Source organism: Ailuropoda melanoleuca, chromosome 12, assembly GCF_002007445.2.
Source record: "Ailuropoda melanoleuca isolate Jingjing chromosome 12, ASM200744v2, whole genome shotgun sequence".
Taxonomy (NCBI): domain Eukaryota; kingdom Metazoa; phylum Chordata; class Mammalia; order Carnivora; family Ursidae; genus Ailuropoda; species Ailuropoda melanoleuca.
This window is the reverse complement of record NC_048229.1, coordinates 9,498,829-9,511,955: the sequence shown is the minus strand read 5'-3', so window position 1 is coordinate 9,511,955 and position 13,127 is coordinate 9,498,829. Positions and strand designations below refer to the sequence as shown.

The 13,127-nt window shown below is 42.9% G+C and overlaps 1 protein-coding gene across 2 annotated transcripts in view; it reads right to left on the bottom strand.

The window, feature by feature from the left end:
- Nucleotides 1-728: 728 nt before the first annotated feature.
- Nucleotides 729-13,127, bottom strand: part of PTPN11 (protein tyrosine phosphatase non-receptor type 11) — a 76,205-nt gene continuing 63,806 nt past the window's right edge. For both annotated transcript variants that reach the window (XM_034639676.1, XM_034639677.1), the window contains exons 14-16: nt 7,358-7,470; nt 5,449-5,550; nt 729-4,729 (exon numbers count right to left, since the gene is read on the bottom strand). In XM_034639676.1, coding sequence (XP_034495567.1) covers nt 5,481-5,550; nt 7,358-7,470 — 183 coding nt within the window. In that variant the 3' untranslated portion in view covers nt 729-4,729; nt 5,449-5,480. The remainder of the gene's footprint in view (nt 4,730-5,448; nt 5,551-7,357; nt 7,471-13,127) is intronic.

Genomic DNA, 13,127 nt, shown 5'->3' with positions numbered 1-13,127 from the left:
GCAGCCACCGTGTCTGTCTCAGTCACTGCTTGGCCCGAGTCTCGCACAAGGGCGGCGTCTGGCATTGCCCAGGGGCTCCCTATTTTGTGAATGGCTAGAGGACTCCTCTCGCCAACGAAACCAGCTGAATCCGACTGACAGGTGTTAGGTAACTCGGTTGAGACCGAGAGGACAAGAGTATTTCACAGTGTAAGTGAGTAATACAAATCTCTCCTTAGATTCACAAGAGAGAACTGAGAATTATCTGTTTTGTTACTTACAAAATGATTTCTTCCTGCCAATGTTAATGCAGTGCTGTCAGAAGCAGCAAATGGCCTTGTTTGCTTGTGGCCTAAATCTACTCTAAAAGGACGAGCCGGTGTCCTAGGGCACACAATTTACTCCTACGAGCCTCCTCTGTCATCTGCACCCCATACCCCAACCTGGCACTATTTACATTCAGTTTGTATGTTTCCTGATCATTTCCTGTATGTTTTACAGACATACTTTCTATTCGCTACTTACTCATAAGTTCTTGCAAATAGAATTCCCTGCCTGTCTCCCGAAGCTATTCATAGAGTGGGCGCTCAATAAATGCTTGAGGAACTGACTCATGTATTCTGTATTCCGAGCTTCCTTCTAGATAGGAGCTGCTAAATGTCAGCATTTGGCCAGTACAAGAGGTTGAGCGACAACCTCTAGTCCCGGTGTTTCCTGGGCATTTCCAATGAAGTAAATGACCAATACCATAATATAAGAAAATGGTTTTATTCCTAATTTTTAGTTCCCATACAGTTTACAAATACGTGTTTACTCTGATAATACGGCTCTGCAACTAGCACACCCATAAATACAGGTGGGGAGACAATTAACATCCACTAATGTTTCTCTACATAAACTATTCTTTTCATGTCATTTTTAAAAAACAATTGCAAACAGACTACGTAATACGTGGGCAAAAAGGCAATTAAGTGAATCTCTTGAAACACTAAATGTATAATAAACAGTGCATATTATCAACATTTACATGATTCACATCAAAATGATGACATCCTAAAACGTATTCCTTTTAAAGGATAGATTTATCAATAAAATATTACATATCTTTTAATACTCTGGTACAATACTTCATATACTGCAGGAAAATTAAATGTAGGTCTAGTCATCAGCTTAATAAAGGATCCTTTTCCATTAGCTTTTATTAATAAAAGAGTCACAATTATGTCATAAATAAACAGGCAAATTATTAATTACATGATTTGAGGTTTAAGATGAAAACTTGTAGAAATTAGTTTGATATACAGTAAAGTTATACAACACACTAAAACCAACTGTTTAATAGTTTTGCCTTGTGTGAACTGCCCATAGTGAAAAAAAGAACAAACTTTTCAATGATGGAAGATACAACAAACTGTATTTTGGAACTTATTTTTCAAGAGGAAGAGGGAGAAAGGTTTCAACAACATTAAGGGCTAATACAGATCCTAATAAAGGCAACTTGAAATCGGGGAGGCCATGTGCTTGCTATATAAAACTGTATTCCCCCAACAACATACAGAAAACAGAAACTGCACTGTGTGTCCTTATGTCTATAGTCTAAGTTCCCCTTATGGATTAATAAGCTACAACAAAACACTTCACAATTGCATACCTTTCCACATTCCCCAGAGCTAGAAATAACCCACGATGTTATATTAGTTCTTCAGATCCCCAGTAAAATAACCCCTAAAAATAATCTTGAGAATCTCCCTAGCTGTTCCAAAGCAACTAGGCTCCACAAAGAATGTACAAACACCAAGAAAGTCGTATGGCAATTTTCTCATCCGCATTTAGCCGCAGCTGAAAAGTCACTGATTCAATGGGAGAGAGGACCATGATTTTCAGGAGGGTCACACATTGGAGGAGAGGTGCCTTTTTATTTATTTATTTTTTTTAAAAAAAAAGCTCTTAAGACTCTGAAATTTGGCTTTTAAAAAAACCCCAATACCATGTGTCTGATAATTTCTTCACCCCAAATATAAAACACTATGCTTATCATTTTCAGATACTCAACCAGCTACGAGATATTGTGCAAATTCAATGTCTACCAGCAACCCAGGAGCACACCGCATCCCTGCATCCATCACACCGACTTGCCGGGTAACCCGATTCAACCTACTCAAGTTCGGACCGCGCTGGCCCCGTGCCCTCTGACCTCCTCACAAACCACCTCTTTGGAACTTTCGTTTCCACTACTTTTTAACACTTGCACCTCCGGCTCCCCACATCTTCACGGCCTCTCTTCCCGATGCCATCTCGTGGAGAGTCATCTCAGCTGAGAACCTGCAATCCCCCTTTCACCAGACTCATGACAAAGCTCAGCAACCCAGGGACTACTACAGTCTTGTCTTGGCAGAAGTTTACATAACAGGATAGTTTGCTGACTTTGTGGAGGGAAATCGAAATGAAATCAATGTCCTGTAACAAACAAAGCTAGCCGAAATCAGGCGTTTCTGTTCCACGCACAGAACTTTATCCTAAGCTACGGGTGGAGACGTGAGTGCCGCAGATGTATTTGTACAATCAAACCCTTGCATGCTGGTGAAAGACTTTGCCCCTGAAGTCCAGAGGCTCACCTGTACCACAAAGTCAAGGCAAACGAGAACAATTCAACGTGACAACGCAATAAAAAGAACAGGATTCAAGATCCTTGTTGCAAATACTGAACTGGAATCTCTTTCTTTCCGGGCTTGACAAGAAGACAGCAGTCACTGACATTCCCCTTAGAAGGTAATTACCTCTGGGCCACACCTGTGTTCTAAAGCCATTCTAGGTTCAATGGAGGGGGGACGGGGGACGAGGGGGGTCAATGTGCATTTTGTCTATGAAAATGGCAGCGGAGGCAGTCCCCAACCTACCTCAAGGTTTCACGGGAGGTAAAGAGCTCAGAACGGAAGGACTACCCGGGCTGGATCGGGAGCCAAAGCAAGAAGAATCCGAGCAAGGAGACCGTAACCTGACGGCAAAGCCGCCATGGCATTTTATTATCTTTACAAAGTCAACCAATGATACTTTCGTTGAATACTCACTGCAGGATGATTCAACACACAGGGCAAAGAGGATGTCTTTGGAGAAGGCACTTCAGGTAGAACGGTAGCAAATCTTACTGCTTGGTTAAAATAAAAATGAGCTACTGTTACTTTAGTCCAGTGAGCGCCCCATTAGGAACGCCCCCTTCTTGGCTGCACCCTGACTAAAAACCACGGATGGGGGGGAAGCACCGCCTTCACAGCCCCCCGCGGGAGCCACGTGACACAGTGGTTCTGCTTTCAGATGCTCTGCCCCCTCAACACATCCATCCCTATGAGACCAGTTCCCCCAAGTGATGGTTCAGAAAATATGCTCAGAGCCAGCAGAAGTGGTTCAGGAAGCTTCTAGAAGGCCCTCTGTTGTTCAGTTTGACTTCCAGCTTACACCAGCTATCATACACAGCTTCCACTTCCCAACGACACCAGCAGCTTCTACTTTTGCTAACGATTGCTGTTTTCCCGTGGCACTGGTTCTCTTACTCTGGGGTCCCCCGTGAATCATACCTCCATTTCATGCCCTCGTGCCACTCCCCCTTCCTGAATCTGGGCTGGGCCTGTGATGCTTTAATCAATAGAGGGCAGTAAAAGTTCTGGGTTTAAGTCTTAAGAAGGCCTGGCCATTACTGCTTGATACCCTTGGGAGCTCTGAGCTGCCATGTAAGCGGTCCAGCTTCCCTGCGGGTGGGGCCGCCTGGAGCCATCACACAGAGAAGGAAAGGCCTGGGGACCCGCTGAGAGAAGCCCAGCCACCCCAGGGTCTTTGGGCAACCAGCTGACCACACGGCCAACACCAGAGAGAGGACAGCAACAGCTCAGCTGAGCCCAGCCCAGATGGAAGAACAGGGAGGAGGCAAACAAAAGAAGTACTATTTCAGCCACTGTGTTTTGGGGTGGTTTGTCACCAACAATCGATAACCATGACACTGGTCGGTTATCCACAGATGCACTTCTTTTTTCTAAATACAAGACAATGACTCATATGAAAAGAAAATACGACAAACATTTTCCCACCACATCCTTCTCAGCCAACAGGCTGATTGGTAACTGGTCATCCGCTATGAAGAAAACACACCTTTTCTCCCAAGTTTCCATGATTCTTTTTTCCCATGATTTTTTAATGGCAATGCAAAGGTAGACAGTCGACTTCTGACAGTCTGGGGCCACTGACTTAATTATCATTTAGCCAAAAAAAGAGGCCATCAGATGAATTACCCACTACTGGATAAGCGATGATAAATGAAACTGTTCTCACTCCCATGGGATGTTGTCACCTTTCCCAAAATGTTTTTCCTCTTATAAGTGCCCTGTCATCCCTCACAAAGAGAAAAATAATTGAATTTTTAAGATTATAAAAAGAAAAGAAAATGCCAATAAGTAGAATTTGAATCACCACCATCTGTAAAATATAGAGCAGAATTAACTGCTTCCTCAATTTAAAATAAAATTCTATAAAATATAACACTGTCTACATTGTAGAGATGATTTCTTCTTATCTGAGGAAATGGGTAATTGGTAATCAGGTATTGTTGAGTTAGAATACAGTGGTCTTTAAATGGTTTCGAATTTTGCTTATCCAAAGGTACTCAACCACAACACAAGCCTTCCAAATTCAAATTCATTCTTCACATATACTTTCTTGCATCTGTTCTTGATCTTTTTAGGGAGAGGGTAAAGGTCCACATCTGGGGAAGAAAGGAGTTAGAATAAGTCTAGAAATAAGTTCGAGCACACATCTACAAGTTTCTCAAGGCATTAAACCATTTTCAAGTAGACTGCAAGCTTTTAAATATACTACCCATTGACATGGGAATTTCCACGTGCAATATTGAGACTGAGTTTCCAACATACATCACAACCTGGGTCACTGTCTACAAAGCTGACTGACAGGGAAGCGACGTACGAGAGAGGAGTTCCCAGCGACAGAGCCGGAAGGCATGCGGAGGTTATCAGGGTGCAGGCCTGGGGAGGCCGGAGCCCTGGGTCACACAGCCAGGCAGGGGCCAAGGGGAACGAGAACGTGGACCTCCTGACACCGACCCTCCAGAGCAGTGTCCCCTGCTTCCCAGGTCCCCACGGATCATCTCCCAGCACAGCTTGGGTTAACTGACTCTGAGACAAATGGAAGGAATAGTAACCCCTGCTCTTCTTCGCCCGTATCAACCATCTCTCCATAATCAGTGCCAGCTCTCCCCCTCCCAGAATGAATTCTGTATTTGGTTTCAATCCTTAATGAACTTGAAAATAAGTCCAGCTCAGAAAAAAGGAATTTAGGAAGAGCAACAAGAGGCTGGTTTGTAATACTTCGCTATGGTGCCCCTCGCTAGAATGCTCACAAATTATCTACCCGCTTAGAAATGCCACAAATGATAGAAACAACCGGTGAGCGGTTCCATTGAAATACCTATGTCTGTGCGGGAGTCTCGGTGGGTGTTCTCATCTGAAACTTTTCTGCTGCTGCATCAGACCCACGTTTTCATAGACTCTAGCATTATCTTCTCTCATTCTGAAAAGAAAAAAAAAGTACAGAAAACATGGATAAAAGCGCCGAGCATGCTGTTCAAGCTCGCACGGTGTTTATAAAGCGCCTACTCCGTCCGTGGGGAGCCGGTATGGTGCAGACACGGGCCCCAGGAGCTAAGGTTCTAGGACGGGCTGTGAGACATTAACATACAGCAATATCAGGCTAAAAGTGGAAGAAGAGCCTTGAGTCCCTGTGCTCTCTGGGGCTTGAGGAAAGCGAGCCATTTTTTCTGGCAGGCAGCAAAGGCCTATATGATGAGGCCTTTGAGTAAGACCTTCAAGCAGGGTGAGACGTGAGCATGTAGAAAGGACAGGTGTTCATTTCAAGCAGAGGGATCCTAATGGGCAAGAGGTCCAAGGAAGGAAAGCGCAGGAGCAGTGAGGCCCACAGACCCATGTAACCCCGGATCCAGCCACATGCAGGGGAACAGTAAGGGTGAAGCTCAGAGGTGGTGTTGGGCCTGGGATGAAGGGAGTGCATCAGAGGCCAGACTCCATTCTGCTGAGCAGGGAGTGGAGATCGGAGCAGTCTGGGGCGGGGGGAGGGGACAGGGGACCCAGCAGCCATTGATGCCAACCTGAGAGGGACAAGAAGGGATTTGGGGTCTGGCGTATCCTGGGTTACACCCCGTAAGGAACACGATGGGAGCGGAGAGGCAGAGAACCTGTCGCACAGGGAGGCCACTGGCAATAAGGGAGTTGTCAGAGTGCACGCGCTGTGCCGATATTCGGGGAAAGGTCTCTGGCCAGGACTCGGAGCCCTAATGAGCTGGTGCCAAGGCAAATGAGTGCAGATAGCAATTAAAAATATCAACTTTCCCCATCAGTCCCCCGGGAAGGAAAAAAGCAGGCAGAAGGGAGAGGCAACTTGGTGGAGAGAATCCTTTTGCTGTATAATTTCATTTCAATGTTAACTAGAAGCCAAATGTAAACACAAGCCCCATATTTGCTATCTAAAACGTGTATATAGAGTATTAAAGTCAGCAGGGGTTTAAAAATCCACATCAGAAGCAAACACAGATAAGACTCTTGGGGGGAAAAAAAAAAGTAAATGTTATACCACAGACTACCTTAGAATAGACAGAAAAACAATAATTTATGACTGCTGTTCACATAATCGATTTAACATGTTTTCCTAACACATGTTTTAGCTTAAACAAGGGGTTGGCAAAGTTTTTCGGAAAGGATCAGAGGGTAAATAATTTAGCCTCTGCAGGCCATACTCAGTCTCTGGCGTATCATATTCTTTGTGCCGCCGTTTTTTGGTTTTTTTTTAATAACCTCTTAAAAACCATTCATGAGCTGTTTAAAAACAGGGCATGGCCCGAATTTGGCCTGGGGGCTGTAGTTTGCAGACTCTTGGTTTAAAGGCCCCAAAGTAGATTTCTGTTGTCTGTTGACTGGAAAATTAGCAGATCATGATGGTGTCGAGACATTAATGGTCAACTTACTTTTACTTAGCAAAGAGTCTTAAGACAACCAACGGGGTGTTACCTACCTTTGTTGTCTATCATTAACAACAGAAGTTATCTCTACCCCATAAAAAGGGAAATTAGATCCTTCTTAGAGAACCATCACTTGATATACTGATAACCTCACATAATCATAGCTAGTGTACCCACCAGCCTTCGGTTTAGGTAAATTAAAATTTAGTTTAGAAAGCCATTGACATACTCGCTAATCAGTTGCGCAACAATAAAGACAGGCGTGTGCTGCAAAGACCTGCTGTTTTTTAAGCTTTTCTATAGGATTGTGTTCAGGTAGAAAGAATTTCCTTTATTACTACTTACTCTGCACAAGATGGTGTTGGGGTACAAGGCGGGAGGGGACTCTGATCTCCACTTGTCTGGTCCGTTAGAGAATACTTAATATTTGTATATTCATGCCCTTTCCTCTTGCTTTTCTGAAAGGTGAAGATCGCATATGTGAGGAATTGGACTTTTTAAAGAGAAAAAGAAGCAAAGAAGGCATTTTACCAATGAGACACACAGACAGGCAGACAGAAAGGCTGGACCCTGAATAATGATATGTTGATCAAATGTTAGGGAATTCACCTCAATGTAAATAACACCGTACAAGTGAAAAGTACTTTTGAACCACACAATTCAAAAGCACAGAGTCAGGGGCGCCTGGGTGGCACAGCGGTTAAGCGTCTGCCTTCGGCTCAGGGCGTGATCCCGGCATTATGGGATCGAGCCCCACATCGGGCTCCTCTGCTATGAGCCTGCTTCTTCCTCTCCCACTCCCCCTGCTTCTGTTCCCTCTCTCGCTGGCTGTCTCTATCTCTGTCAAATAAATAAAAATAAAATCTTTAAAAAAAAAAAAAAAAAAAAAAAAAAAGCACAGAGTCATGCATTAACAACTTACTATGTTAAACCAAATGTATCTATTTCCGAGCTAAGAGAATTCTCAACTTTCTTTGACACATTAACAACTAATCATTTCGTAGTTCACTTGCAACACATTTAATGATACTCAGATACACAGCTGGGAAAAAAGTTCCAGAAATAAACTCACTCCAAGTAAAAATGGCCCATAGGTACAGAAGATGGTAGTGCTTGGAACAGAAACAGGAACGCGCTTTATTGTATCTTCCCCGCCTCGCACCTCCAGCCCAGAAAAGACCCTAGCACCTTTAAAACTTCATTTTTGGCTCTAATGACACTCTTGGGGGAAAAAACTGGCAAAGAAAACCAGTATCTCATCACAGATGCAGAGTGAACTAGACTTGGTAGGCGTCCCAGTTAGATGATTTATCACTCTTCACTCCGAAGTTCCCCTAAAACAACGAATTCTGAAAATCAAACCCACCAATCATAATTACATAATGATGCTTTCATTCTAGGATTATTCAAGAAAACCAGCAAATATTAGAAAGGGTATCCACATCAATTACCGATGTACAAGAGTGACTTCCATTCACCGCTGGTGAGAAGGTAAATTGGTGCACTATTACTCAGAACTCACAGTACTAAACAGTTAGTGTCTAGTAATAGTAAATCTATATTCTACAACCTTGAACATTTGCCTCTTGAGAAACTCATACACAGAAGCCGAAAAGAGCTATCAAAGGACATCCAGTGACCTGTTATTCTTAATAATGTCTACACCAAGAGAATGAATCAATGCAATGTATTCATATCATGAAATAATACGCAACTGTGAAGAGGAACAACAAAAAGAGAGATTGTGTGTGTGTGTGTATCAAAACAGGTTTCATAATCAATGTTATGTGGAAAAACACAAATTACAGAACAATAAAACAGTATGCTGCCATCTGGCTGAACATTCTAAACACAGAAAATAATGTTATCTATTATGTGTAGATTACTGGTATTTGTATTTTAAAATATAAAAAGAGACTGCAAGCAGGGGTACCTGGGTGGCTCAGTCGGTTGAGCGTCTGACTTCGGCTCACGATCTCAGGTCCTGATTGAGCCCTGCGTCGGGCTGCCCGTCGTCGGGCTGCCCGTTCAGCAGGGAGTCTGCTTGTCCCTCTCCCTCTGCCCCTCCCCCTGCCTGTGCTCTGTCTCTGTCTCAAATAAATGAATAAAATCTTAAAAAAAAAAAAAAAAAAGACTGCAAGCCTCGCAATTGCCCTGGGGTTCCAAGGGTAGAAATGAGGGGTGCATTTGGGGCTGACAGCTGTACCAGTCACATCTGATTGCTGTTATAAACAGAAAAAGCGGGGCGCCTGGCTGGCTCACTCAGAAGCGTGTGTGACTCTTGATCTTGGGTTCGTGAATTGGAGCCCCACGTGGGGTATAGAGATCACTTTAGTAATAAATAAATAACTAGGAAAAAAATTCGGACAAAATGCGACAAAACAAAATGTTCGATTATCGGTATAGTACTATTATTTTAAATGTTTTTCAAAATGAAACATAGAACAAATTAAAATCCACATGTGAAGCTTCTTCTTCCTCTCCTTACTCAAAACTTACCCCAAAATAGTAGCAAATAAAAAGTGGAAAATCTCACCTCACACACAAGAGTTACGATGACTCCAACCCATAAACGCTAAAGCATCTCCGTGACCACATGTGAACGTGGGACCAAAATAAAAAAGAAGCTGGACAGCCTCAGAGATTCACTGTCTGACTCTCCACGGAGAAAGCTTGGCGCGAACAGGCAGCTGGCTGCTTGCCGCCCGCTTGCTCGTGCTGTCTGCAGCCGTGCGGAAAAGGAAACATCCTAAAGGACAACTGGGTGACAAGATGCAAAGTGCCCGGGCCCCTGGACGACCCCGTGGAGCCGAGTTGCCCACTGCCTTCCCACATGGCCTGCCAGCTCGGATCTTTACGTGAGAAGAGAAAGGAGCTGCTAGCTTGTGGAAGCCACTGTGACTGAAGCAGCACGACCAGTCTGTTAACCGACCAAGCAGCCGTCACGGAACTTAGAGTCTGGGGAGGACGCTGCAGAAAAGAAATCCAAGGAGCAAATGTTTTGTTTACTCTACACGGTAGTTTCATGTTTCGAACAACTGTTTTTAAAAATCGAAGGGCCTTAAAAAGGAGCCACGGAATTTTAGCACTGAAACACTGACTTCCACAAGAAACAATTTTTTAAAAGATAGGATTTAAAATGGAATATTAAGTGGAAGACCCGGCAGAGAACATTACTTATTTTAAGACTTATTCTGGACATCTGGGCATCCGACTCTTGGTCTCAGTCGGGTCTTGATCTCAGGGTTGTGAGTTCAAGCCCTGGGCTGGGATCCACACTGGTGTGGAGCCTTATTAAAATAACTTAAAAAAAAAAAAATAAAACTTATTCTAGAGTTTGTGAAAAATCCTTTTTTTTTAAACAGAAATTTGAAATATACAATCAATAAGCTGAAGCATAAGCTTGCTTTCTACTCAACACTTTTTTTAGAATTGCAGTAAAAGAAAAGCAACAGATAACATGAGTATACTCTGCAATACTGTCCAGTAAATGCTATCGTTGTGCTGCCGACCTCTAGAACTTTTTCACCTTCTATGACTGAAACTCTACACTCACGGGACAGCAACCCCCATTTCTCCCTCCCTACTAAATACTTTCTTGAAAAAAATCAGTATTTCTACATAAAGTTATTACAAAAGAATCTTCTAATGGGGCATATTTAATACAAATGGGACAGGAATTATTTCAATGAATTAAGTCGCTCAAGGAAAAGCATAAAAATGTTGGAGCTTCTTGGCTTATTTACAAAGAACGAGAAATAAAACCGATCCACAAATCAGATGAGTTTATTTCTCAGTACTGTGACAGCCCAGGCTGTCCGTATAGAACAAGAAAAATCTCAGGGGATAAGGGTTGTTTTGATTTTGGAGGGTGGAGGGAGATCTGTTACAGAGCCCTAAAAAATGGTCTGAAATTGATCTCTCCTTCACCTGAATTCAAGGACATAGCAGAGTTACCAAACCTTCTGTAATATTTATAATAAATCTTATGGCCTTGCCAGCTGACACACAGCCAAGGTTGAGAGGAGGTCCAACCACACGTCCCGAAAATCTTCTGGCATTAAATATCTTGGCATGTGAAATAACTGCAGTCCATTCTTAAACTTTAAATTACAAAAAAAACCTGTGGTGCCTGGCTGGCTCAGTCAGTAGAGCGTTTGACTCTTGATCTCAGGGTTGTGAGTTCGAGCCCCATGTTGGGCAGAGAGATTACTTTAAAAAAATAATTAAGAATACAAAATAAGCCATATATTAATTGAAAAAAAAAAAAAAGCCCAAAAGCCAAGAGCAGGAAGAAAGGGTCAAATGAAAATGCTCTTGGGGCATCTGGGTGACTCAGTCGGTCAAGTATCCAACTCTTGATTTTGGCTCAGGTCATGATCTCAGGATCGTGAGATCGAGCCCAATGTCAGGTTCCATGCAGGGCAGGAACCTGCTTAAGATACTCTCTCCCTCTCCCTCTGCTCCTCCCGTTCCCTGCTTGCGTGCGCATGCTCTCTCTCTATTCCTCTCTCTCAAAAAAATAAAAAGAAAAAAAACAGGACAAATAGAAGAGACAAAGCTTCCTTACAAAGGAATTCTAAATAAGTTATGTAGAAACTACCCATTCCAGAAGATGGAGCTTAATTTCTCCCTTTCCTTTGGGTATGGTCTGCACTAAATGACTCACTTCCAAAGTACAGAGTAAGGACAAGGAAAAAGAGTCACTGTTACAGTGAAAGAAACCTAGCAGACACTGCCTAAGCCGAGTAATGAAGGTTAATATTCCCAGGCCATGTTGTTATCAGGAGCCCCTTGAGCAACGAGAAGGGCACCTTGAAACTCACCTTATTGGTACTCTGCCCCAAAATTCATTACCCCAGTCAAATCACGAGAAAACAGACAAACCCTCACTGAGCAGCTTTCTACAAGATGCCTGACTAGCACTCTTCAGAAGTGTCACAGTCACGAGAAACAAAGACTAAGAAACTAGTACAGACCAGTGGGGATACTAAACTCAATGTGGGGTCCTGGACGGGATCCTAGAACAAAAAAAGAACATTCGTGGGAAAACTGGTGAAATCCAAACAAATTGTAGAGCTTAGTTACCAGCAATTTATCAGGGTTAATTATTCAGTTTTGATAAAGGTACCATGGTTATACAAGATGTTAACGATACAGGAAACTGGATTATGCACACATAGGAACTCTGTATTATCTCTGCAACTTTTCTAGAAGTCTAAATATTATTCCAAAATAAAAAGTTTAACAAAACTACTGGAGGGAGAAGGAGAGTTTTATAAATATATATGCATATATATATATATATATATATATATACACACACACACACATATGCACGTATCATATAATATATAAACCCATATAAATATGAGGTTGTATATCAACAGCTCAACTAGCGCAGTAATTAATTAGCTAATTAGCAACACAAGTAATGCTCTACAGTACAAACGAGCACAGCCAGATCTTGGCTTCAAAATCCACTCTATTAAGAGAACCAGGGCTCCTATGAAAAATAGCTGGGAAAGTACAGGATGAGCCTTCATATTCTGGTGTCATAAAGTGTAAGGAAGTAAGATGGCACACCTGCGTGGCCCAGTTGGCTAAGCATCTGCCTCCGGCTCAGGTCGTGATCCTGGGGTCCTGGGATGGAGCCCCGCATCCGACTCCCCGCTCAGCAGGGACTCTGCTCCTCCCTCTCCCTCCTACCCTCCACCCTGCTCTTGCTCTCACTCACTCTTTCTCTCTCAAATAAATAAATTAAAATATTTTTTAAAAAAAGCAAGGAAGTAAGAAACTAAACAAATGAACATGGTGGGAGAAAGAGAAGCAAACCAAGAAACAGACTCTTAACTACAGAGAACACACTGGTGGTTACCAGAGAGGAGGGGGTAGGGGACTGGACGAATACTGGGTGAGGGGCTTAAGGACGGCACTTGGGAGGGGCAGCAGGTGCTCGACACAGGTGTTGAATCAGTAAATTCTGCACCTGAAACCAGTATTTCACTGCATGTTAACTGGAATTTACATAAAAACCTCATTTTAAAAAAAGTATAAGGAAGTACTCAAAACTATCAAAAGGACACAAGAACCAATTTGAACAGGTGCCCACTAG